The following is a 27,787-nucleotide window of genomic DNA, read 5'->3' as shown; positions in this document are numbered from 1 at the left end:
AAAATTACTTCAAATCCATCTTTAATCCCTCTTCCCCATTGGATTTCCTTTACAATAAACTCCAAACCCTAGAAGGCCAAACTTCTTTGTTACGTGGGCCCTTAGTGCACATTTGGTCTTGCTCCATTGATGGATTTTTTCATCTTTGGTCTCCCTAAATCTATTATTAGAAAAGAATTATCTTTCCTATGGGAAGGTTTTTTTTGCTTTCAACTATGGGAAGGTATTGTATGCTTAGGATTTAAGATGTCAATAAGCCTAGGCTCAAAATATGGACTTCAAAGTTGATAACCTTCCAGATTCTGAGCAGCATAAATTAAATTTACATCCTCTACCCACTTGGAGAAGAAATTTTCCAACCCCAATGAAAACAATCCCAACTCCAAAAAAAATTGTATCAAACCCAAATTTTATCTCCCCCTCACTGTACTACCTCACTCACGTATGGTTTGATTGTTAAGGGCTTTCCTCTTCTATTATTTTTGGTCCTCTCGACTCCCCCCTTTTGTAATGTAAAGACATTTTTTTCTTTCTATTTTTGGTAAAAAAAGGCTTTATCCATCCAAGAAAGTATCAGATTCTGAACAACATAAATTGAATCTAGATACTCTATCCACCTAGAGAAGAAATTTTCTAATTCACATGGAGAAAATCTCAACTCCAAAAAATTTGTATCAGATCCAAATTTCATCTCCCCCTGTCATTGTACTGACTCAGTATGGTTTGATTGTTAAGGGCTTTCCCTTTCTATTATTTTTGGCCCCTTGACTCCCCCTTTTTGTAATGTAAACACATTTTCTACTTTCTATTTTTGGTAAAAAAAAAAGGCTTTATCCATCCAAGAAAGTAAAATAAAGTAATAGAGCAAACACACTTTTGCCGGAAGATAAAACAAGAAGAAATTAGAAATACATATCCATCCTGCTCTCTTTCTATGGTTGGCATGAACACGAACTACACCAGGGAAGGTTGTAATCTGTAAACCGGATCTCTTGGTGCTACAAGCTCCCCAATAGTATCTACTGAAGTAACACTCCGTTTGGATGGAATTCTCAAATACTTAATGGATGGCTGTATCCTTATGGATCAACATCATAAACTTCTGCATTATGCGCTGTTGGTAAAATCACAATACACTTACCATGAACTTGAAACTCTTGAAACAATGAAATGTTCGATGGGTCATAGCACCGATAATTTCCCGTCAAGACCAGTCGCTCTAGTTTACCTGAAGAAAATCATGACAAAATCAAAGACCATAAACATTACTTGTGTTCCATGGAATAAATGCTAGAATACATTGGCTTCTGCGTATTAACATTGGATTGACAATCTAGCAATTCAGCTATAATTTCTCAAGAAATAAACTTTAGAAATTTCCAAGCTATGCAATCAAATCAACCAGATAAATGCTAGAATACACTGGCTTCCGCATATTGGCATTGGATTGACAATCTAGTAATTCAGCTATAATTTCTCAAGAAATAAACTTAGAAAACTCCAAGCTGTGCAATCAAATCAACCAGACTGCCCAGTTGGTCTGCTTCAGTAATCTGTAAGCACAGTTAATCTGCTAATGCTATAAAGAATTGATTTATGTTGGACGAAGGTTGAAAATTTTTCTAATAACAAACCACCTCTTACTATTGTCTATAAGCTTAAACATTTATATATTAATTAAGGGAGAAAGAACCATCACGCTCGTGTCCAGACACAGGGTCAAGGAAATAACCACCGGTTCACACAGAACGGCAAATTCTGTGGGTGGAGTGGACATTTCATGTGCCAGGGCAACGCACTGCATGCGCCCAGGTAGCATTCCTCTCAAAAATAAACAAATTGCACCATTTACAAGAAAAAGTGCAGGACCAGAGGTGGGAGATTCTTTTAGGGTCTTTGATTCTGAATTAGATTAGAAATCTCACCTGGTAATCAAAATCAAACCCCAACACTACCATCTGTGCCTCTTCCCCCAAAAGAAAGATTACAGCCAACCATATGGAAGGGACATGCCTTAAAACTTTTTGAAGAAAGGAAGGGGTGGACAGCTATAAAAGTTAGAAAGCATTGAAGATACATACCTTTCGAAACTTTCAGGGCAGAGTATATAACTGCTAATGATTCTTTGGGCATAAAATTATACCCTGCATTGAGTTCAACAAGTTCTGGAGCTTGTAACATGAGTTTTGTGATGAAATTGGAAGTCTCGATTCCTCCGCGATTCTCACTATAAGAAGTAACCAGCCAGATGTTATAATCACACTTAAACATACTTTTGTCTCATAGATGGAGACGAATTTTCTTAGAGGCCAACCTTATGTTAAGGTGAACAAGTTTAACTTCCTCTGGAAAATTTTCACACAGCTCTATGAAACCAGAAGGACCCAGCCCAATATCTTCAATATTGAGCACTCTTACACAGGATGTGCCCAGAAATTTAACCAGGGCTGGTGCTATTTGACTGCAACACGGTAAAACAAATGAACGGATGAAATGACGTTCTCTTTTTCTATCATCAGAGAAGTGAATTAATAGTTCATAATTTCAATGTCACCAGAAAAATCAAACCTGCCAAGGTTATTATATGCAATGGAGAGAGTGTTGACTATAATATTCTTAGAGGTTGCAAGGCTTGTTAAAACCTCTCCCACTCCATTGCAGGTCAGGCCGCAATTCTCCATCTTCAAATCGACTAAGGGTGTCACTCTTTCAGCAGCCCCAACAAAGTTGTGGATGATACTCCTGGAACAGTTAAATTATAGCATATAAAACCCTGTGCAAAATCAGCAGGATATGTGCAGCAAAGATATGGGGAGATCAGACTAACCTAATTCCAGGATCCTCCAGAAGATTATCACTTACATCCAAACTTTCCAAGTTAGGCATGTGAAGCAAGGCATATTTTAGGCAATCTGCGTCATCCCTACCCAAATTGTTATTCCTGATGACAACAATGACATCTTTTTCATCACAAAGCACAAGTTTGAAACATATGCAAAATCCACACCCAAGCAAGCATGCTGACTTAATAAACAGAACCAGTATCCTAATTCTACTATGTGCGAACCATTAGCCAAGTTTTGGGTGAGCAGCAAAGATCACTAGGCAATTGTCAGCCAAGGCAGAGGAGCATAATGAAATTTGGCATCCACAACCGACATATAATATTGGGGAGATAACCACACAAAATGCAGAAAGCAAAGCAAAACAGTACATCTCTTCAAGAAGGTTCTGTTCCCTATAATTGAGTTTAACCAAGTCAAAACACTATTTCCAATGCCATAGAATCTTATGCAACAGCAAGAGCAAAAGCAAAGAAAACAACAGAAAGATACCTAAGGTTCAGAACACGTAACGACTGCAAGGATTTCCCTGTCCCCAAAGATGATATGGAGCAAGTTGATAATCTTCGGTCACTCTTGGATAGCCAGCCCGCAATCTGCAATAATCATTAGTGAGTCATCCTCTTGTTTTGATCACCAAAAAGCATAGTACAAAAACTAGCCAAGATCAAAGTAATCTCTCCTTTCTTTTTAATTCCTAGATGAAATGTCCTATGAGTTGATTTCTTGGATATCTAGGTAATATCTCGGTACCTCAGCAAGATGTTCGTGTATCTTGAAATTTAACCGTTAATTTATGCTTCCCCCCCAAATCTGGCTTTTGATTTCAACCATACAACAACGCCACACCGCACCACCTCACCAACTCAGCAAAATCTTGGCCCCACTCTAGGTTTTTTTTTTTTGGGCCACTGAATTGACCTTTATGACAGAGTTCTCAAACCATGCCAAAAAGTAGCATTCTCATGAAAAGGCAAAACAATACTCACATTATTATCTGATAGATCAAGAACAGTCAGATCTGATGAAGCATCAAGGAGAGTATCGAAAACCATTTTTGCAAAATTTGGCCCCAGACGACAGTCAGAAAAGTCTACCAGACGCAGAGTCCTGAAATGAAGAAACAAACTTTAACAAAAGACAGATTATATAAGGTGACATTAATTCCTTTGTTAAAAGGAAACTGGAACATTATTTCTCGGATTTTTGTTGGAAGGAAAACTCGGACAATGGCACACTACATACTTCAAGTAAGGAGTAGAATGCCAACCCAGTGCCCAAGACTCCCACTACAGCAGGGGCTGGGCAAATTTACAGACTTGAACTTTGCTTCTTAGGAGAGGATGTTTACAAGTGGGAAAATAAATACAAGAAAGGGGCAAACCTGGTGCTGAAGGCTTCCGCACAAGTAGGGTGTAGGGGGCAATTTTCCTATGTGGCCTTACCACAACAATTCTTGCTGAGAGAATGTTTTGATGCCTTGACCTGGCTACAACTGTGGTCCACCAACCATTGCACCAAGGCCAGCCCCAAGTGGGAAAATAGATAAGACTAAGAAAAATAAATAACTTTCCATAATGGGAAGTTCACAGGTATAATTAAGATATTTTGGTTCGTAGAAGTATAAATGAGAGAACTCAATAGACATCTCATAATCTCTGGATGGTAGAATTCTGAGATATACCATACTGAGCTAGGTCCTGGCGAAATGGGAAAGCCTGCGGCATTGTTTCCTAGTGGTCATGGGTTTGAGTTTTGGAAACAACCTCTTTGTAAAATCAGGGAGGCTGTGTGCATTATCACCCTCCCCAAACCTTGCAGTGGGGAAAACTTGTGCACTAGTTACACCTTTTTTTTTGAAAGATGTACCACGTTAAAGGTTTACAAACCTGGAATCAGGAATAAGATCAGTTTCCGTCAATCATGATTAGAATCAACCCATATCCGCAGGAATTGACCACTTTTAGTAGATCTTGGGTATTGATAATAGGGGTTAATTGGAATCTTAGTCAATTCCAAGTTGAATCACCTAATTCAGCTAATTCTAATTAAAAAGCATGGGGATCCTAACATGTATATATATATCCACTTCGCTTTGTCCACATGTAACCAGTTATTTGGAATAAAATGTCGAACAACACTTTGAAAATTAAACAAAGTTCCAATCCCAATTAAACAGTCATTTTTCACTGCTTTTCCAATCTAACTACATTACACAAAAGTCAAAATTACCTAAAAAACTGTAGCTATTATTAATTTGTATTAAATTTTTTTGTAGGTGAACAAAGATTGTCACCGAGAGGAGTGCAACAACATACACAACGTTGAATTTCATATGTGTACTACCTTCCTGATGAGAGAAAAGATGAAAATCCAGAAGGTAGGGAAACTGGACTCGTTTGAAGAACACTTGATGCTTTAATGGAAAAGTATTGAATTCCATGTGTCTCAACACTCTTTCTGTATAATGAATCACAAATTGCACCCAAAGCAGTACAAGAAAACCTGCAATGAACAAATTCAAGGAATGACAATGTCTCTTTGTTTTGGCTCAAAAGCTTGCATGCTCCATTGACCTGTAAGATGTTATATGAAATTCAGTCACCACTGCCAAAAATGGCCCCAAGATGAATTAATTTATTCTATGAATGCAGTCTAAGGCATGTTTTGACCTAATGTTTAAAAAATACCCATCAAAAGGAAATATGCACCAATATTCTTAGGATTATTTGGTGGTAATTATTTTCTGAATAAAAAATGTGATTTTGTTGCATAAATTATATTTATCTAAGGATACATCTATGTAAAGCTTTAAAAAGGGAGGAAAGAAGAAGTTAGGGGAAAAAAAACTTTTACAAGTTCATAATCAAGATCGTGTAGTTCTTGCCAAATACTGTACTTAAACTTTTAAAATGAGCTCTAGTCCTTGTCCTACTTTCCTCTAGATCCAAGAAATTTGGTTCAAAAGTCTTGTTACACAGCAGCCTAAAAACTGAGAACCAGAGAAGATATAGTGAGACGAAAGAGAGGAAAGAATGGAGAAAAAGGAGGAGAAGAGGAGAGGCAGAATATGCAGCCCTTCCCCTGACACGGAGAATATATTAGCATTCCACAATCTTCAGTTTAGGAAAAGTTTCCTAAACTGGCTACAGTCTGATCACATCCCGAGTAATCTAGAAACAAATAAAATCATATCTGCCCCACAAATACCATTCCTAAAATAACTACACAAAAACCTAGACCAAATAAAACCCGTCAAACATGCGAGTCCGCGATGCCTAGACTTGACCCAGTAAAAAGTAAAAGTAAAAATACTAATTTTTACTTAATTGTTTAACACTCCCCTCAAGCTGGAGCATACAACCCATCCACCCCAGCTTGGAACAACCATTCTTGAAGAGAGGGGGAAGTAAAGCTTGGGTAAAGTTATCACCAAGTTGGTCCGAAAAGGAAATGAAAGGTGTTTCAATCTTTCTTGTAAGGACTGCATCACATACAAAATGATAATCAACTTCAATGTGGTTTTTATGCTCATCAAAAACTGATAATTTGCAATGTAGATAGCAGTTTGATTTTCATAAAACATTTTCGTCGATTCCCTTACAGGAAGTCTGAACTCAAGAAGAAGGGATTTCAGCCACATTCACTTTGCAGTGGTTTGGGACATTGTTCTATACTCAGCTTTTGCTTCAACCATGGGCTGCTTTGAGCTTCGCCAAGTAACAAGATTGCCGCCAACAAATGCAAAATTTCCCATTGTTGAACATCTGTCATCATTTGCTCCTGCCCAATCCGCATCAAAATATCCTATAACATCAATATGACCATGAAAGCAATCCAGTCCCTTCTTGGGTGCTTCATTAAGACACCACAATAAATGGCAGATGCTTCCCAATATAGTTTCTATGGAGAGTGCATGAAGCAACTGACAATTCCAACTGCAAAGGATATACCAACCTAGTAATCGTTACGTAAATTAGCTACCCTACTAATGATGTTAACCAAATTCTAGGGTTCTGACTTTTAGGATTATGCCCTAGAATTGAGTTCACTGCAGGATCCTCCCTCAGGGAACCAGCTGTCTTATAGGAGATTTCTTGGAGGAATTAGGGTTTCAATTAACTAAACAGTACCCAAGATGGGCTCGGTCAGGCTTAACCAACAGTAGTCTATTCTAATCGACGGGGGCAAATTTATAGCCTTACATAAGAAGTCCTAGACTCCTAGGCAAATTAGGACTTAGAAACTGACTAGCACAGCAGCTAACTTAATCTTGTACTGACTAAGCAACCAAATTGTGGGCTGCATTACATGAACTAAGATGGAAAACGGAACAGACTTTAAGTATATTAGAAGAATATTATCGAGACATTGGAATTGTTCCTTTTATTTTTGGTAATTTAATCTTATATAAGGCTGGCTCAGGGCAATACAATTCAGCCTCTCTTTTGGCTGCTTCTTCTCTTCTTATCCTCCTCCTCCTCCTCTCTGCCTCTTTTTGTTTCTAATTCTTGCTATTCGATTGACAAAGTAACAGACTACTAACCTAAATGTTGGGCACAATTACTAAACTATCACTAAAACTACTAAAACTGGGAAGAAAAAACTAGTACAGAAAAACAATAATGACTTTAAGTGTTGCTGGGGGCAGCAAGCCTATGGCTTCACCTGGACTTTTAAAGGTAGGGCAGCAAGTGCAAATTAGGCGCTGGATCTACATAACCACAATGAGGGACTTGGAGGACATGCACCTGGTGTTCGATTCGGTTACCCGACAAGGATAAGTTGAATTTTAGAACCCTAGGATGATCCGATCAGTATTCAGGATGTTCAAACAAAATATTGATGGCTGCACTTGCTATCCAAAAATATAGCAGGAGTAACTAACAGAAATAGCAGATAGGAAAGATGAAAGGAGGAGAGAAACAAAGAACTTCAAGTGTAAAAGGAGTCTCATATGACTTATACCTGAAATTTGATAGTTTGGTTCACCAGACCAATGATATCAACTTGAAAGTTTTATCTCAATTTTCTAAATCCTTTGTTACATCATGCAGTTAACGACTTAACACAATCCTAATCCTTACCCAAAACCAAAAAGGAATTTGACTCTAAAAGGTAATGGGGCATGAACTTCTTGGAAAGAGCTTCTCTTATGAAGTCAAAGGTTAAGGCTGCGTTGATTTGCCCCTCTAAGATCTTGTAGTAGTGGGAGCCTTATGCCCTAGGACACTGTTTTAGAGGGGTCGCAAACTTCTTTCTTGGCGCTGAGCTGGCGGGGTGCCATTTTTTATCCTCAGTTATGTTTTGGTTTCACCAACATATTTTTCTCTTTTTTAATTAATAAATTTGCACAAGGGGAAGAAAAATCATTTTTCCTCCTTGAGGGGTCATTTGTATAATATTCACAATATGCCTCTTAATTTTGGCTGACAGAAAACATTTAGATTAATAATACTTCAATCCTTGCATTTGTGTATATGACAAAGTAAAAGAAGTTTGATGGAAGCTTACATGTTCTTCAGACCTAATCCCCCGCAAAATCATGCTTTGCAGCTTGCTTCCCCTTAATAACTCCTGTCAGTTGTAATCAGAAATGCATAAGATCATACGAAATATACAAATATAATGGCACAGTAAAGCATCTCTAGAAAAAGGAAAAATTGTACATTCAATTTTCAAAACTTGCCTTTCTAGGTGAAATACATTAGTAAATATGTTGTGACAACTAAGACTACATACCTAAAAAGTATGACATGCCTATGACACCAGAATCATAACCTGCTTCCATGCCACATTACTCTCTGAATTCATTTTTATAAGAGGTTCCACCCAACAAAAAAATTACTAAAACAAAACCCCCAAAACACGTTGTTCATTTGGAAAAAAATTCTAAGGGAATGTCAACAGGTGAAACTTCCTCAACAATGAGAAAGCCACAATTTATGGCAATGATTCTAATTTTACTGGTACAAAAGTTGTTTATCAATGAGGAGGCCATCCATTGAATATAGCATCTAATCAAGGTTCTTCTGTTAGGTATAGAATACATAACCAAATACAGAGTATAAAAACCTTATTGAGGTTCACAAGTTAGTTCAGAAAAATGGACTAGCTCAAAGAACAGTCCAATCAATCAAATACCTAAGAACTCTTTGATCAGTGGACCCGGAAAGTAGAAGCAAACAAGAGAAAGAGAGGAACCCATTTTTGGGCCTATACCAACAATACATATTGGTATTGGTCATGGCTGTATTGATACCATCAGCAAATACAGAGAATCCGACACCAACAACCAAAACCATGCTGTCAATGGATCGGATTTATATACAGTTTCATCTAGACATGGATCCAAATCCAATCCAAAAGAGCTTGATTTGATCTAAATCGGTCTGATATAATCTGTTGCAAAGTGATCCAATGGGTAAATGCATCACATAGATTCAGTAATGATCAAATCCGATAAGGACTCTGCATACGTTAAGATTCTTTATTGGAGGTATAACATATATTAAAAATTAGGTAGGTATAAAATTATTAAGGGGAAAAGGGCTTAATCTAGTTATGAGAAATTGTTTAGTTTTGTGAAGATTATATATGAAATTTTACAACCTTAAAAAAGAAATAAAGAACAATAATAAATTATATAATTAGATCAGACTTGATATTTGAGTGTTTATCAAATTTGGATTTGAATTAGTTAGTGAATGATCCAGCGGAAAGGGCCGGGACCTTTGTGCAATGGTCCCTGCACCACAGTTGTAGCCTGAGGCCAAGGTACCAAAACAGCCTCTCAGCAAAAATTGCTGAGGTAAGGCTGCATAGGAAAAGTGCCCCCTAGGATTCTGCTTGTGCGGAAGCCTTTGGCACTGGGTTTGCCCTTTTATGTGAATGATCCAGCGGATTATTGATCAGAGAGGAAAAGTGCCCCCTACGACTCTGCTTGTGCGGAAGCCTTTGGCATCGGGTTTGCCCTTTTTAAGTGAATGATCCACTGGATTATTGATCAGATCATTGATCTGGCTCAAATCCATCAGGTTCACAACTCTAGATTAAGTCCACTTGATTTAGAATGTAATTTCTATCACCTGGAGCTACCAAGGCTGTAAGGTAGAATATCTTCACTTTGCAGCTTCTCCTTCGACTTCTCTTCTATCAACATAATCAGAGACTAAGCTACCCTACTCGCATAAGAAATTAAGAACTACTTTTCTTCCATCTAAGAAATATACTTCCCAACCAACTTCCTTGGGAGATTTAGTGAAAGAATTGATACTTACGCATGTTTCCGCAATGCAAAGCACATTTTGAAGTCTCAAGCTTCTGCACAGAGAAAAGAAGGATACTGTAATACTTAAAAACAAACAACTCAATAATGTGGTAAGTATTGAAAATAGAGTAGCCTGATAACTGCTATATGAAATAAATCGACACTTTAAATCCCACTGATGAATGCTGGGAAGAACCTGACTTGCGTCAGAGAGACACAACTATCCTTGATTTACATTAATAAGCAAGTATAAGAAAAGGAGAACCCTGTGTGAGATATTATAAAATAATATCATAGGGACAATTCCATTCTAATACCATCCCCCTAAGTTGGTGCATGGATATCAATGATGCCCAATTTGCTAACAATGGGACAAAAAACTTTAGTACCAAGAATGTTAGTAAATATTTCAGCTGGCTGACTCCTTGAAGAAACAACAATTGCTAATAAGACCAGACTCAATCTTCTCTTTGATAAAGTGTCGGTCAATCTCCACAAACGTAGTTCTGTCGTGATCATAGTTGTCAAGGCGTCGCCTAATCGTCGCCTCGGTGTCTGGGCTCCTTCGGAGCGCCTCAAATTGGCATCGCCTTATTTTTAGGCAATAAGGCGTCCGCTTTTTATTTTTCTTTTTTAAATCAGGAGAAAGATGCCTAATCGAAGGCATATATTGAAATACTTATTAAATTCCGATTGTAAAGTATCTATTGTTTGAACCTATATGCATATGTATAATGACGCTACATATGATCAAATGTTAAAATAAAAATAAAAACAAACAAAATTGAAAGAGAATAAGTTCTTGACTCAAGTCTCACACTCTCACCCTAATCCCTAATCTCTTTCTCTCTTCTTCTTTTCTTCTCTTCCATTCCCGCAATGACACTCCGGCAAGCAGTGGCCAGCGACAAGCAACTTCTTCTCTTCCTTTCTTCTCGCAACTTTTTATTTAGGACCTATTATGTGTGGTTTGTAGTATGTTGGATGACTTGAGGTAGTCTGATATTAGTTTTTTTATTATATAAGATATGATAGATTTAGAGTGAATGAGATGTACACTAAAAATTTCACTTAAAACGCCTCATAAGCGCCTCGAAGGGCGCCTCGTCGACTCATCGCCTCAATTAGCCTAAACCGCCTTGCATCGCCTCGTCGCCGTGACAACTATGGTCGTGATGAACCAGATTGTGAGCATTGTTGATTGCTGACTTACTATCTAATATAACTGTATTGGACCTTTGCGTCTACATATAGTTTCTGAAACAACTACTTTGTCCACAGTAACTCACATATACCATGAACCATTGTTCTAAATTCAGCTTCAGCACTAGATTTGGCTACAACAGTTTGCTCTTTACTTCTCCAAACAACGAAATTTCCACCTACATGGGTAAAATAACCTGAAGTAGACCTTCTATAATCTGGACATCTGCCCCAATCTGCAAATAAACTTCAATATTGAGATGTCCACGGGAAGAAATTAGTAGTCCTCTCCAAGGGCTGCCTTTACCTTCAGATTCCATAGACAACATCTCGATGAGAGGAATATGGATGATGCAACTATTGGCTCACCAAACTGACTACAAAAGCTATATCTAGTCTAGTGTTTGATGCAGATCCAGCATCGAATTGAAGATTAATAGAAGATTAGAAGAATGGTTGAGGGGGGGGGGGGGGGGGGGGGGGGGGGGGGGGGGGGGGTGTTTGGGGGGGGCCCGGTCTAGGGGGGGAGGGGGGGGGGGGGGGCGGGGGGGGGGTTTTTTTGGGGGGGGGGGGGCCGGCGTGGCCCGCTGAGAAACCTCACTATTTCAACATGATGAGACAACTTTACTCCATTGAGCCACAAGTTCACCATTATGCTAGAATGGTTGATACACTCAGCATCTACTATTGTTCTCTCAAATGCCCTAATTGCTTTGTATTCAAGGTGTGATTTTATTGAGATTGCACTCATAGCTTTCAATGAAATGTCAAAAGGGATCTTGTCTCTTGGAATACCATGGTTTCAGCTTTTGTGCAGAATGGATTGGATGACGAAGGATTGATGAGGCAATGAGATGCAGAGGCATGGATTCATGATTGATTTTATAACGGCCAACAAGTTACTTTCAGCAGCATCAAATCTGAGGAACGTAAAAATTAGAAAAAGGACCCATCCTTAACTTTGTAGGCATTAGATTCAATTTAAGGGAATGGGCAATTATCTTATATATATATATATATATATATATATATATGTAGATGAAGAATAGTCTGATTGATGCTGTAGAAAAGGTAAATTGAGAAGAACTGTCTTCTCAAAACCAGAAGAGGTGCATGTACTCAATGCCAAAGGACAATATTAAAGCAAGCACAGGCCACCATTTTGTCTACCACTTCCATTTGTACATTCCTGTTTCCAAGTCTTAAAACACACAATTAGATGGAAAGAAAGTTATTTTGTAGTTTAAGTCCTTAGCAAGGCTACTAATAGAAGATTAGAAGAAAAACCTGGAACATGCAACACAGATGATAACTGTAAAGAGGAGAACAATTAACAAATCCCTATTCAGAAACTAGAAGCAATATGAACTTTGCAGTTATTAGAAACAGAAGACTAGGAACAAAATAGAGATTGAGAACTAGTGATGTCATCAGTTGTGTCGGAGTCAATAATCTAGGAGGATGGATTTATTGATGCATTATGGCAACCTGAAGATGAACTTGAGTCTTGAGTTAGAGGAATCATCAAAAGGAGTAACCATGGAGAAGCAACAATAGCATTGGAAGTTGGTGCAGATGAAGGTAACTCAAGCTTGCTCATCAACTGATATAAGTGCTGGTGCTCATTTGAAAAGAGAGGTGGGCTAGAATGGTCATCAACAGTGGCTTGACAGGAAGCCGCTTGGGAAGTCCCACGCCAATTACTATGGCCTCCTCATCTAAATTGTATTTTCAAATGCAGGTAGTGTCAAATAGGGATATTATAGTCTTGTACTTATTCGATGCTTTTCTTCTTTTGGATTGTCTCCCCATTTTACATAAGCTATATTCGTCAAACCAACGAACAAATAGAAGCTACACCCACCAGTACAGAACTACATAAACACCAAAAGGCTCAAACAAGCATGACCAAGCAAGACTCGTAGCCAAACACTTCTAATAGTATGGTACCTCACAAAATGGCCATATTGTTGGCAATGGTAAGATAGTTTTGAATGGGCAGAAGCTGTATGATCACTACGAGCCTCATAACCAATACACTTCAAAACAGTTTCTGCACAAAAAAGTAAAAAAGTTGCAGTTAACTTTTTGATGCACTTAACCTATCACAATTAAAACCATATGAAGAAAAATATAGATCTAAAGATATATCAGTTAGACAAAGGACATTTTTTCCAGATAAAGAAAGAATTTGTAAGGAGCAAAAAGAATGATATAGGTTATAAAACTAGTCTGGCAAGCTTAATGCACAAAAGGGTAAAAACAGATGCAAATAATTATGAAGGCTAGGTCATGGGACACATTAAAGTTCTAGAAGTGAACCAGATCCAGGGGTACCCAAAGAAGGCCCGGGAGATTACCAATATCCTACGGCCCTGCTAGAAACCCAGGGAAATTCAGCTGGCATAGGGTCATTTTGGTCATTTTGAGTGCCCTTCGTCAAACCCAACTTGATTTAAGTAGAGCATGAATTTTATTAGGACTCTTGTCCAACTCTTATTTTCATATCTGAGTTAGTCTTTGCTTAGTTATGACAGAGTATTACAGAATGATTCCCTTAGTTGTATTCCAATTTCTACAAGGAGTCTAGTCCTACCCTTGTGTAATTTGAATCATCCTAGGATGAGAAATGTGAGAGTCCTTAGTAGAGTGAGAGTCCCAAGTAAAGTAGAAGTCCCTCTTTGTTTGGGTTCCTAAGTTGAAGTCTTTTCTTAAAAGGGTTTCCTTCTTAAATTAGAAGTCCTTATGTGTTAGCACCTCTATTTAGTTAAGGGTCCACGTTCATTTGCATCCAATTTGAGTCCAGGTAGACGTCCTAGTCTGAGTCACCTTCTAATGTTGAGTCCTATTATGAGTCCATTCATGTAAGGCTATAAATATAACCCCTAGCTTGCAAAGAGGACAGATTTGAATATTGGATAAACTGAGAATTGAAGATGTATACTGGAGTCCTGGGTTTCCTGTAGCTGCTGTGGAGTTCTAATTGGCGCTGTTATTCAAGTGCTTCTACCTCCTCTCTCCTACAAGTAAGTGCAATTAAAACCCCATCCCTTGCCCCTACTTTTCTTGTTTCTTCCTCTCTTTTGCAACCTTTCTTCCCCATTCCCTGTAGCCTGTGGCAGCCACAGTTCTCCCCCGAATCCTAAACCGTAGGTCACCCCTCCCCTCTCCCATATCCAAATTCTTTTAGGAAACCTTTTAACCCCTCCCCTTCCCTAGTTTTGATTTAACCTTAGACCTAACCATCCCCTTAAACCCTAGAAAGGCTGAATCCCATTCTTCATCCCCTAAAGCCTGATCCCCATACCCTTTGTATTTTTCCTGAATTTTCTGGAATTTTCAGACTTCTTAAAAGATCTAAAATTCAAGCTCAAGTCTATGGCAATCTAACTGTAAGATCTGTCCCAAACTTTAAGAACCTCATCCCTCAAACCCTAGTGACCTTTCCTTTCACTATAGCCCAATCAGACCAACCAGACCCTAGTCCAAACCCTAATTCCTTTGCTGTCCTATACTCCCAAACCCTAGAAACCATAACCTTCTTTCATTTGGATCTTTCAAACCCTTCAACCAAAACCTAGTTCCTTTCAGAATTATCATTCCCTTCCCATCCTTTACCTTTGGCCTTTACCCTAACGGCCTAACCCTACCCACCTACTAGAAACCCTAATTTTCCAAAACCCTAGAAATTACTGCTGGTTCACTTGAATTGATGCTGAAGGCAAACCCTAGATTTGGGGTTTACGTTAGTTCCATTTGAAATTCAATTGACTAATCTATCCACAATTCCACTCCCTCATCAGAATTGTTGAGGCTGCAAGGCAATTATTGTGCCTCCTTTTGTTGCCACATTCATGGGAAAGCATTTCCCAGGCAACAAAACATAGTAATACTATTACACAAGGAGAAAATATGGTAGTAACCAAAGTTGGTGAAAAAAGTAGAAACCTAATGTTTTTCCTTTTTTACTATAACACACTCTTTGTTCGATGACCTGCCATTTCACACGTGTAGTCAAAAGAATTGCAAGATAATGGCAGCTTTTGAGAATGACATAATGATATATAAACAACAGCAACAACGACAGCAACTCTTACCCCAGCTAAATGGGGTCAGCTACTTGGATCCCTTCACCATGGTCCAAGATCTCAGGAGATCGCACGTGAGATCTCGTTTTTTCAAAAGGTCAAGTCAAGATTAGATAGAAGACCCAAAAAATACTAAAACTTGACCAAGATCTCGGTTCAACAGGGATCTCAGTCCAACTCAGACTGCTGTTTACCCAAACTCAGGCAAGATCAAGACAAGATTCCTTATCTCGTCTTGACTGCTCCTAGTTCCATCTCGACAGCAGCTGCTGTGTTCTCCATTTTTGGCATGACTTTTTGTCAGAATCTTGCCAGATTGTCACCTCCAACACTTCTAAGGAGTCCTCAGCTCATCTACAACAACAAAACAACATCAATCAAGGGTATTTGAAGGTGTTCTTAGATGGTACTTACACTAGTTCTTATGAAGTTAGGATGCTTGTACTGTATTCTCGAGACTGAAGACGTTGTATTGTTCAATTGATAAAGAGCTACTGATATGGATGGAGTTCTGAACAATTTAGGTTATTTTGTGTATCTTTTCACTTGCTTTTCATTTATATCTATTAAACATAACCGTATTTCATGTTTTGTAAGATTGCATGATCATTCCTTCAGCATCCCGGTTTCAAACTTAGAGTTGAGTTGGAACTCATACATACGCTTGTTTTCTCACAAATCTAAGGCCACTAATGTGTTTAGAAGACCTAAAATAGGCTAAGTAACAAGTTTCAGCCCAACCCAACCCTTAAAACCCCTGAGATGGGCCCTTGTCCACTTGAGTTGGCCCCAAAATTTTACCATATCTCAACCAAGATCTCCGTTTTCTGGCTGACCAAGATCAGCCTCAAGACCGAGATTTCTTACCATGGTTCCATTAGACCTGGTTATGCTAGGTTTGAGTTAGGAACATCTCCGCAAAATGGGGGCAAAGCCAAGGTTTAAAGTATCCCACGATACCATACGATACTAGCCAATACATATCTACATTTGACACAACCGATACGATACATCTCAATACGTCTCTATTAAATTGCACTAAAATACATTTGTCAGAACGATACAATACCCGATACGGGACGATACGTCTCTTAAAATCACATGACCGATACAATACTCGATATTGATACTTTAAACCTTGGGCAAAGCTGCATACATTACGAACCTCCCAAATCCAGCAATAGCGAAAGCCTTGTGCACTAGGTGCAATATAGTGGGAAGTCTTTCTAAAAAATCCTACAAATTTCCTTCTTTTTTTTTTTTTTTTATTTATATTTTATCACACTCCAAAAACAGATTGGAAAAAAAAAAAGATCCTGTTTTACTAGGCAAATCTTACACCTAATTTAGAGAATCACGAATAATATTCAGCAATGGTATAGAAAATTATAACAAATGATCAAATGACATGTGGGAGGTTTTCATGTACTAGGATTCAGAAGTAAGGGATTATAGATTCGTTAAATATGGGGTTTCATGTTATTTTTGTTCCCACTTGTTGGGGGTATAGGTACCATGCACAATTGTATATCATGCATTTTTCCAATGATATGATAAAGCATTTATAAATTCATTTTCCTTTGATCACCTCAGGCCTGTTTTCTCCCTCTTGCAAATTCTTTTATTGGTAAAAAGAACGATAAACTAAAGGTGCAGGAGAACTTTCCCAAAGGATTCTATACTAATTAATTCTAGAATGCAGAAACCCATTCAGGACTTGGCATACAGAGCATATTCCCACAGCCAAGGATTGGCAGATTAAAAGAAATTAGGACAGATCTACTCAACCACTACTGAAACCCTCATACAGACACAATAAAATTGGCAAGTTCATCATAAAAAGTCATGGCATAAAAAATGAGGCCAGCCTGCTTCCTCTTCTAATTGTTACTTTCTAAGATTCATCATAAAAAGTCATGGCATAAAGAAATTATGCCATGCTCCATGTTCAAACTTGATTGTCTTTAAAGTAATAATAATACAAAAATAAAGCATTCCATACATGGAAAAGAAGATTAATAATCAAAATCAGGAACAATCCGACATCATTATATAACACAGAAAAACACATGATACACAATTATGCTTTTACCTGGAATGGTTATTTCACCAATAGGTCCGTCAAAAGATGGGAGGAATGCAATCTCTGCTGCATTTTCTAGGCAACTGTCCTTCAAATTAGATGTCATATGCCTCAAAAAATTATCCAAAATCTAATTTAAAAGGAAAATATAAACCAATAATAGCAAAAGAAACAATCTAACATGCTCAACTCGATAAACAGGCATACTTTTGGAGATGCGCTTCCCAGTACATCTGTCTCCAGTCACCAGGTTCTAGATTTTTTATGCCATCTTTTATCATCAAGTCAACAGGTTGGATCTGCCTCACACCCTCAGGCCATCGTGATTTGAATAACATTTTCCATGCCGTATTAAAGTCACCATATCTATAATCATGACATCCACAGTAAGAGTAGAGTATCCAAATGCAAAGGGCAAATGGATCACATAAGTGAAAGCATATTTTGTACCTTCCACGTTTTCTCCCATCAGTACCAGTACCCTTTATATTGTTATAACCACTGGAGTGTTTAGATGGCCTAATCACAGAAAAAGATACACTAAGATCCAATTTAATATACAGGTAAAAATTCATAAATATACTAAGTTAATAAGTTGATACATATAGTAATTCATTGAGCAGCACTTATTTTTCAAGTACATAGAGCAGTTTTATCCTTTAATAAGACCTGTAAATTCTATATGGTGGTCAGATAATGGCAGTTTTAAAGTTTGATAACAACATCATAAACTTATACCAACTACATGAAGTCAGCAGTCAGCTACATGGATCCTGCACCCTAATTGCTCATTTTTGGAAAGTGGAAACAGACTTCCAAGGAAACCCACATTTAAGCACAGGAGCTGCATAACTTAGACCTCATCAGATGCTCCAAAAGGGAAGGGAGTGAACCCACAGCTGCTCAAAGGAGGAATATGTGAACACCGTTTTCCATCAGAGGTTGTTATGTCCCATTTATTACAAGAAAGAAAACAAAAGGCGAACAAGAACTCCAGAGGGTAGGAAATCAGAAACATTGATTTAGATGCTCACATTTAAGATCCAAATTTTTTTGGATGAATAAATTATCAATACCAAAAACCTAGAGGGAAAGAGAGAATACACAAACAGGAGAGAGAAAAAGGGTGGGGAGACCAACCTTCAAGAAGAAGACTGTGAAGAAGAACCTAAATCCCAGGTAACAAGTAACAACAATGAGCTTGATCCTTGGGCTGTCTTCAAGGGGATAGGGCAACAACTAGAATCTAGAGGAGACATCAAAGACGATGGCTTTCCAAAATCAAGTCCAAGGATCTAGAGCTGGAATTCCATCTCCTAAGGTTTCATTCCCATCATAAGTGATAAATGGTAGCAACAAAAACCAACTCACCAACAAGGTCACAAATAGTAGAACTAAAGAAGGATATGAGAATCCAAGACCAGTAACGTAACCAGGATTGGCAATAGGGCACCTCAGATTATAAGCCCCAAAACAGGCCCCTATTGGCGCACCCAAGAAGTGGCCGAACCATGGTACTAATTTCAGTCAAAACCACCGAAATTTTGGTTGAAATTTAAATTTTTGAATAAAACGAGACGAAACCTAGGTGGAGTACAAGGTTTTGACTAGAATGGTCAAAATTTCCACCAAAAGTTGAAGCCTGTGATATTTTGCAGGTCTCAATAGCTTCCACCAAGTTTTGGCCTTCAAGTTTCGACCCCAAACCATTTTTTGGCTGGATTTTGTGATTGCAACCTTTATTTCACTCCAAATCAATAACTCATTTGTTCAAACTTGGGGGAAAATGCTGGAAATTTGTTGAAACTTGGGGGGAAAAGTTCATGTGATGGAATATCTACATTATGTGGATGATTCAACCAATAAAAACGCAATGTCTCAGTTCATGGATAACTTCATGGGCAAAATGTCATGGCCAACTTTCATCAAGTACTCAAGAGTACTACTACAGACAGAGGATAGATCCACCAGTGCCAAGCAGACACTAAACATGGAACTAAAGTCTAAAACATTGTAGTTGCTAGTTGGTCATTGTATTTGGTTAACTTGTTGTATATGTAATCATTCTACCAAACAATTCATTTTTGATGATCATTCTATGCATATATGCAATAGAGTTGTACTTCTCAGAACCAGCCATTTGTTAGTATACTTGAATGATAACTTTTCAATGGTTTTTTTTTTGCAACCTACTAGTTCCATTATGTTTATTATACTTTAAGTAGGTAGGAGGCAAGAAATCAGATGAAATGGAGGACATATGAGCTCCGAAACCTTACTCGATTGGGTCAAAACCTTACTCGATTGAGTTGAAACCTGAAAATTTCAGGTTTTGGCTAGGTTGAAACCGATCTCAAAGTCAAAACTACAATCCTTCGACAAACCCTAGGAAGGGTATTTTGGTCATTTTCCCACCTCCTTTGGGCACCAAAGTGCTCCAAAATAATCCAAAATAATTTTAGGAATAAAGGTCTACTGTTTGTTTTCATGTCCTCAATTGGTTAGAGTTTGTGTCTGAGTAGGAGTTCAAATTGTAATCCAATTTCAAATAGGATTCTTTTTTAAAGTTGATCTCTTATTCTACAAGTTGTATTTGTTTAGGAACTCTAATATAAGAGTCCTTTTCTAGTTTAGAAAGTTAAGTGTAGTTGTACTAGGGAATTCTAATACAAATTGGATTCCCTAAGTTGAATCCAAGTAGGTTTTCTTTATAAAGTCCTAGTTATTTTCCTTCAATGTAATAAGGCTACAAATAGCCCCTCATACGTTGTAAACAATTCATACTTGATTTATTGAATGAAAAACAGATTTGAAGGAAGAGTTTAAGTCATTGGTTCCTAGAAGGAATCCCATGGCTGCATGTGATGAGCACATTTATGTGAGGAATCTTACGGCATAAAGCTTACCTTTTTAAACATTTTAGACAAACTACCTTAAAGTATGTTCATTCTTCTGTATTTGCAGGGTATTTATAATAAATGACAAATGTGGAGCTAAAAGGCACAAAAATTAATATTTTGGAGGATATCTAAAGGCCAAGATCAATTTTCTCTTGTGGGTCGAGCCACTTTGGGGCCTGGATGAGAAGATATGGAATCATTTTGTTTCAATAGAAGAACAAAAGGATTTTATTTTAATTTATTTATTCCTTCTTCATCTTTCCAACCCCCTTTTGATTAGGAACATCCTCCCCTTCTATTTAATCCCACATGAAAAAGGTGGAGTATTTCCCTCAATCTTCACCTCATATAAAGCCTCACCCCACTTCTCTCTAGACACACTGAAAATTGCTCAAATCCCTTCTACCCTAGTAGAATCTCCTAAGTTGACTCTTTAAGGGAGCCAACTAACTTTTAGTAAATTTTTATGCTTCAAGTAAGCATCTTACTTTTCCTTTTAATTTTACGTTTAGTTTAGGTTTATTTTCAGTAAAGTAGATACAAATTCCCCCCCCCCCCCCATGAATTATAGTTTTTTCTTTCCTTTGACTAAAGTTGGTATTTAAATTATAATTCTAGCCTGCTTCGCTTTCCTTTGCAAAACTTCTTGCTCTAAATATTCCAATTATAAGTGACAAGGGTTGGAGTAGTTAGAATTGACTAAGCATAGCAATTTCCGTTTATTTTATTCAAGTAACTCCAAGACAGTATATGAGTTAAATTTCTGCAATTCCAGCATTCCCTATCTTCAAGCCTGCAGCAGCATTTATTCTTCAGGTTTTCAGCAGTTCAAGCTTCGTACAGAAAGTAAGAACAACCCAGCCCCTCTCCTCCCTCCTAGCCCTTGCACAACCTTCCCTCTCTCTAGCTTGCGGCAACCTTCCCCATCCCCACAACCTCTTCTTCCCCTAAACCCTAAGCACATTACTAATGTAAAACAGATCCACAACCACCAAATGAAAGCCCAAAGGGTTTAGGCCCTACCAATACCAGTAATTTCATCCAAGTATAGGGGCATTTGGTAATTTTTCCATTTTTGGGTTGAGAGACTTGAGTCCACTAATGGACTAGTCAGACTAGTCAGGTCTGGCATGTTAGTAGGACCCTAGATCTACTTTTATTTTTACAATTGAGTCATTATTTGCAATTTATTGAAGAGTCCTTGTCAGTGTTGGATTCCTAATTTGTGAAGGCCATTAGGGTTGTCCTACTCTTTGCAAGGAACAAATATCTACCCATAGAATTCAAATTGGAACTCTCTAGAGCTAGTTATGAAGGTTCCTTATATGAATCAAAGTACTAACAGTCTTATTTTGAACTGATTTGCAAGTTAGAGTCCAAGTTGTCTACTTTTAGGAAGTTAAGTCCTTCCATGTTTTCCTTCATGTAGGCTATAATAAGCCACAATAGAATATAACAATCAATATGTATTAAAAAAAAAAGAATATAACAATCAATCTTGAGTTATTCAATAAAAATCTGAGATTGAAGGAAGAGTGAGTCGCAGGTTCCTAGGAGGAATCCTGCAGCTGTGAGTGTGAGATGGTTCTGCAATTTGTTTCAATTTTCCTCCTTCAAGCTTTGACAGCAACCCAACTCAAGCAACTGCAGCAGCCTAAAGTCCTCCCTTCCAAGTAAATATAACCAGCCCTTCCCTACCTTTTAAGCCCATGTAACCCTCCCCCATTCAGCAGCTTCACCCCTCCCCTCTTAACTCCGTAATCCTCACACTTTACATCCCCTTTCCCCTCTAGGTAGATCGCACCGAGCCCCTACCTCATCCCTACACTTGTTTACTATTAAAAGACTTAAACCATAGTACTTCTAAATTTCCTGCACTTGATCTCCTTCACTAAAATTCTGCATTTCATCTTCAACCTCTAGACCTAAACCCTACTTCAACATTAACCCTCAACTGCACTCCAATACCACTTAGGATTAGCATCTCCTACACCTACTCTACTTCTCCTATGAAGTCCTAAATCTAAACCTATTAGGATTAAATTTGAGATTACAACAATACAAACAACGATCCAAGTCCTAACCTGACCAAACCCTAAATTCCAGATCTGAAACCATAATTAGAGCTCAAGTTTGATTTCAGGAAACCCTCGCCCCAAATCCTAGTCAAACCTAACCCTAGAACCGCAAAACCTATCCATTCCCGTGAACCGTTGGGTATTCGAAACCCTAATTGACTACTGATTCTATTGAAGAGGACCATGGATTGGGCCTAGATCTAGGGTATTACCTCAATCAGTCAAACCATAGAATCTGGTTTACATCACATACCTTTTTTTGTTTTCCAGAATTTTTCTGGAACTTCTGGACTTTTTTGAAGACCTAAATTTCAAGGTCAGATCTACAAAAATCTAACCATTAGATCTATCCCAAACTTTAGGATACTTATACCTCCAACCCTAGTGACTTTCCTTCTTAATTTCAGCCCAATCGGACCAACCAAACTCTAGTTTAAACCCTAATCCCTTTGCTGACCTAAATTCCCAAAACCCTAGAAACCCTAGAATCAACTAAACCCTCATATCTCCCTAACCATTTGTCGAAACCCTAAAGCCTTCTAGGATAACCTTCCTCTCCCCCCTCCCCCACCATCCTACCTTCAATCCCAGCCCTAGCCCTAACACTACCATGGAATTCCTAGAAAATACAAAACCCTAATTTTAAGAACCCTAACCTTGAGGAACAAATCTGTATATAAGATTTCTATTAAAACAAGAATTGTTTATTCAATTCCAGACCCAAAACAGCCTGGCCAACCCTATAAAAGTCCCTCCTCCACTTAGCCTTAGACCCCCAAACCCTAGATCCAAGGTTTGGAAGTCAAAACCTTAAAACTGCAGGTCTTAGTAGACTACAGACAGCTGCAGTCCATTAAAATTGACTGAGATCAGACCTAAAACAGCAAGGTTAAACCTTAATTGCCGCTGGTTTTCTGAAGGAAGATCCTGAACACTGGCCCCTAGTCCGGGGTTACATCAACCAGTCCCGTGCAAACCCAAAGAAACATCAAGAGCAAGGCCAAATGGAGTTTGAGGCTTTCCCCCAGAGTGAACGGGAGAAGGGGCACGTGAAGAGACTAGACAAATTATTTTCCTCATATGAGAGTTACTACTCTCAATCTCTTCTCTTGGGGATGGGCTCCCAAGGTATATGTACTTAAAGTCACCAGAAAAGCTCTAGTAAAGAATATATTCAACTTAATGCATATCAAGGGTGTGCCTCATGGAACTGAACTGGGGCAAGGCAAAAGAGTGTCTTGGGCTTAGCAAACTATTTGGTTCCAAATAACAGCAAACTCTTTAAGCACATCATTTTCCACCAAGTCAAAAGAGCTGTATCTATCCTCAAACAGCTGTCATCATTCCTTCACGTTCCTTTCCTTACCTCCAGCCCCAGCATATATGAAGAGGAAGGATAACTTATTAGACCAACATCTCTATCAGTAAGTTTGCACCCAAACAACTTACTGCAAATCTACAAGGAAAGAGCAGAACCTGACTGTCTAAAAAATTTAGCGAATTAGCAGAAGAGTGCCCCCAAGAAATTGCAGTGAATAAGATAGTGACGCAGAATGTGTTTGCCTCTACCTACTGAACCATCCTGTATAAATGCCCAAGGACAAAACAAAAGAAAATATTTTGACCTAGCTTGTGCTACATTTAGGTTGAGAACTATGTTTCATCAATTTGCAAGAACATTACATTTCAGAAGATTTCAATGAACCCTAGGCCCCAGACTAAGGCAAGCATTCTGGTTATGCTAAATAAATATAAGCTCCTAGTTCCTAATGCTGTTCCTGACACCTTCTCGAGCTTGACCTTGAACACAAGCTTCAAAAGTAGCTTCAGGCATTTTTTTAAGCATAGTAGCAAGGAAATCAGGAGACTACATAAACTTGGAATAGAGAAAACATGAATAACAAGAGAAAAGGGGTATCAAAAATAATAAAGAAAAGAAAAGAATAGCAAAGATAGGAAATAACATACAAACTAGAGTTTTCCTTTATTTATTTATTTATTTATTTTTTTTTTTTTTTGGGGGGGGGGGGGGGGGGGAGGGGAGGGTATTAGGAGAGGCTTGGCTGATATCCTGATATCATAGAGGGCAGAATCAGAAACAAAGAGACTGCAGCATGTATTTGAATACTAAGTCCATTCAGTAAGAAAAGAATTTCTTCTCTTTTCCCCCCACTTCAAATTTACAACAGCAACTGTTCAAATTATTTCCTTATATTTTTCCAGAATTTCACTGCCACTCAATTATGATGAACGCTAAAATTCATTTGAAAGTGCACTCAACCTGCCAAAAGTAAAATGTTTGAAATCAGCAGTGTAATATATTTATATCAAAACTTTACATTTGGAAGCACAGCATATAAGCAGGACAAATTTTCTTTACATCATGGCACAAGTATGAATAAGACACAAATAAAGAAATAAAAAGGGGTTTTTGAGGAATGCCAAGTTGAATGAAACTGCAAAACTACTGACATCTCTTGTAACTTATGTAATGCCAATGGTGGCAAGCGCATCAGCAAGCAGTCAAACAGGTCTGGTGGAAGCTCAGGTATGTACTCAATAAGATCATTTCCTGATTAGAAAAAATAAAAATAAAATCATGTGGAGAGAGTTCATTAACATTTAAAATATTCACCATATCTTAAATAGTATAATCTATAGAATTGAAAGAAGTTCTTTGCTTGTGTAGACATCTAGAGTAGCAGAAATGAGGGTAAGGATGGGCTTTAACTAAAGAAAATAGAATAAGTTTACCATGAATAATTTCTTTTGCAGCTACTTCCATGCACAATGAGATCAAATCTGGAACTTCTCCCATTCTAAGAAATGTAGTACCTCAAAAGCCACAAGCGCATACTGTAAAAGAGGGGGGAGAAAATGTAAGACCTGCCAAATTTATAAATAAACTATGAGTTGGAGATTCCCTAAAACAGGATAGAACTCAAAAATGTGCCTATCCTGGACCGGCCTTCCCTCTTATATTAGATTTCAGTAAAAGACTCTTAAGTCCTAATTACACTCAATTTGATATGTATCTGGAATGCCCTCTTTGGAAACATACACAGTTACCCAGTTCGCAATTGAGTATAATTTAGCGAAACAACAGATACAACTACTTTGAACATTAGGCTGATTCACTTTTTGTTGATTCTTAATAACTTCAAAAACAGCATCAACCCTAGCATAAGCAATAAATCATTATATCTATAACAAGAAATTCGACAAACCAGAAACATGATTCTATAACAAAACTCTAACAGCAAGGCTGTAATAGAAGAACAAACAGTTCTACCACACGAAAAAACAACATCACGAATTTTTAACTTCAGTTTCTTTCAAAACACTTCAGATTAAAGATTGATAATGACAATTTGTAGAGCCAACGATGAAGATTCGGTACTTACCGGAAGAATCACCTGCAGAAGCTTTTGCTTCTTTACTGTCGTTGGTCTTTTCCTTGGGTGGAACCACACGAACAACGGTGGCGCGGGTGGGTCTTTTGCTTTTTTCTTTTCTTTTTGGGTAATTTTCATTTGCACCCCTGAGGTTTGGTTCATTTCATTTTTAGTCCAAAAAAATAGACACTTTACATCTACCTCTCCTGAGCTATTCAATAAGATTAATTAAGGACAATTTATGATTTTTATGACCAAAATACCCTCATACCCTCACATCTTTGCCTTTTTTTTTTTCCTCTTCAACTCCGGCTACAATTTCACCGGGTGAAGTGAAAAGCAGAGGTAAGCTTGATCGTCTAGCTGTTTGATTGTTGTTTCCTCATGAACCAAACCCAACAGCAACTGCAACTGCATCAGCAGCAGCAGTACCACCACCCAATTTTCATCAATCGTCTCAAGTTTCAACTCTCCCTCACCACCTGCAACACCCCTTTCAATCTTTGCTCTTAGTTTCGCTCTCTTCCATGGGCGAGCAAACTCAACCCCAATCCACACTTCAAACTCAAATTAATTTTCAATCCCAAGTCCAACCTCAACCCCAAACATGAAAATTAGTGTGGACAGAGGTAACATATCACAGAAGATGCTACAGTGATTTGTGATTTTGAGGTCAACCCCCAAATCAGAGCCTCGTTCGGAAACCTGGAATGGCGTTAACTTCAGAGACCCAAAGCTTACCCAAAGCAATCACCTATGCATTCTTCTTTTTCCTAAATTCTACTGTGGTCAACAAGAGCTTTCCTCTGTGTGCGACCACCTTAGCTTCAATCTCTACTTCTTCCTGCACTTATAAATAAATGGGTATCCAAATTTTAAACAAGCCAACTGGGAATTGGGAAAGAAAGCTTAATGGGCAATTGAAATGGAAGAGGAGAAACCTCGATCTTTACAGTTGCAAATCACCTGTGTAAATTGTTATAGCTATCGCCCCCAATGCTCTCCTCTCAGGTGTTGACGAGGCGAAGTGAAAAGTAGAGGAGAGTGTTACTGAAAGAGCAAAAACGTATGAAGAGGAAAAAAGGTGTTGCAAATTGATTCACTGTCGCCGGAGTTGAAGAATTAAAAAGGCATGGCGGCGACGAAGGAGATGAGAGAGAAGCAGTTGCAGTTGCTGTTGGGTTTGGTTCATGAGGAAACAACAATCAAACAATCAACGCTTACCTCTGGCTTTCACTTTGCCTGGTCAATTGTAGCCGGAGTTAAAGAGGAAAAAAAGGCAAAGATGTGAGGGTATTTTGGACATAAAAATAAAAAATTGTCCTTAATTGATCTTGTTGAATACCTTAGGGGAGACAGATGCAAAGTATCTATTTTTCTAGACCAAAAATGACATGGACCAAACCTCAGGGGTCCATATGAAAATTACCCTTTCTTTTTTTAACAATTTTTCTTAGGCCTGTTTGGTTATATGAATCCAAAGATTTCAAATATGTGGAATCTAAATAAGATATTTATACTCATTTGGTTGTGTGAATCCCTAGATTTATAAAATTTTCAGATTCACAATTTTACACAAAAAAATGTGAATTTGTAGATTTATAGTTATGAGGTGAAATCCAAAGATTTCAACCCTATTATAAAAGCTCTAAACATTTGAACTATGATTCCATAAATATTTTTTAGGATAAATTTGCAGATTTCATTCTAACCAATCAGTTAATTTTATGAACCATGACTCCATAAATTTGAAGTCTCTAAATTTTTTAAATCTCCAAACTCAAGTAACTAAACACTCCCTTATACATTGGGGATGGAGGTATTAGATAATATACCTACCAACCGACAACCTCTCTACTAAGAAATGTTGCTCTTTCTGACTGCGAGGGCCTGGTAAACCCTCTAAATGATCAGGCGTTAGACAATG

At 38.0% G+C, this 27,787-nt stretch overlaps 1 protein-coding gene across 3 annotated transcripts; it reads right to left on the bottom strand.

Moving 5' to 3' along the window:
* Positions 1 to 709: 709 nt before the first annotated feature.
* Positions 710 to 25,954, bottom strand: LOC149022837 (RNI-like superfamily protein). Of its 3 annotated transcripts, none has more exons than XM_089150735.1 (17): positions 25,870 to 25,954; positions 25,220 to 25,321; positions 24,938 to 25,037; positions 17,938 to 18,006; positions 17,695 to 17,853; positions 17,497 to 17,570; positions 13,267 to 13,369; positions 10,124 to 10,166; positions 8,358 to 8,420; positions 5,349 to 5,419; positions 3,833 to 3,953; positions 3,336 to 3,439; positions 2,828 to 2,941; positions 2,569 to 2,742; positions 2,315 to 2,461; positions 2,082 to 2,227; positions 710 to 1,228 (listed from the first exon to the last, which is right to left on the bottom strand). In XM_089150735.1, the coding sequence occupies exons 2-17, from the start codon at positions 25,281 to 25,283 to the stop codon at positions 1,080 to 1,082; spliced, it is 1,701 nt and encodes a 566-aa protein (XP_089006861.1). In that variant the 5' UTR covers positions 25,284 to 25,321; positions 25,870 to 25,954; the 3' UTR covers positions 710 to 1,079. The 3 variants fall into 3 exon arrangements, with proteins under 3 accessions (XP_089006861.1, XP_089006859.1, XP_089006860.1); XM_089150733.1 differs by having other exon boundaries at positions 711 to 1,228; positions 5,190 to 5,419; XM_089150734.1 differs by lacking the exon at positions 25,870 to 25,954 and adding an exon at positions 25,693 to 25,840 and having other exon boundaries at positions 711 to 1,228; positions 5,190 to 5,419.
* Positions 25,955 to 27,787: the final 1,833 nt, after the last annotated feature.

Source organism: Hakea prostrata, chromosome 3, assembly GCF_041222555.1.
Source record: "Hakea prostrata isolate BN-2017 chromosome 3, UWA_Hpros_2, whole genome shotgun sequence".
NCBI lineage: Eukaryota > Viridiplantae > Streptophyta > Magnoliopsida > Proteales > Proteaceae > Hakea > Hakea prostrata.
Note: the sequence above shows the minus strand (reverse complement) of the source record. Positions and strands in the feature narration are given on the sequence as shown.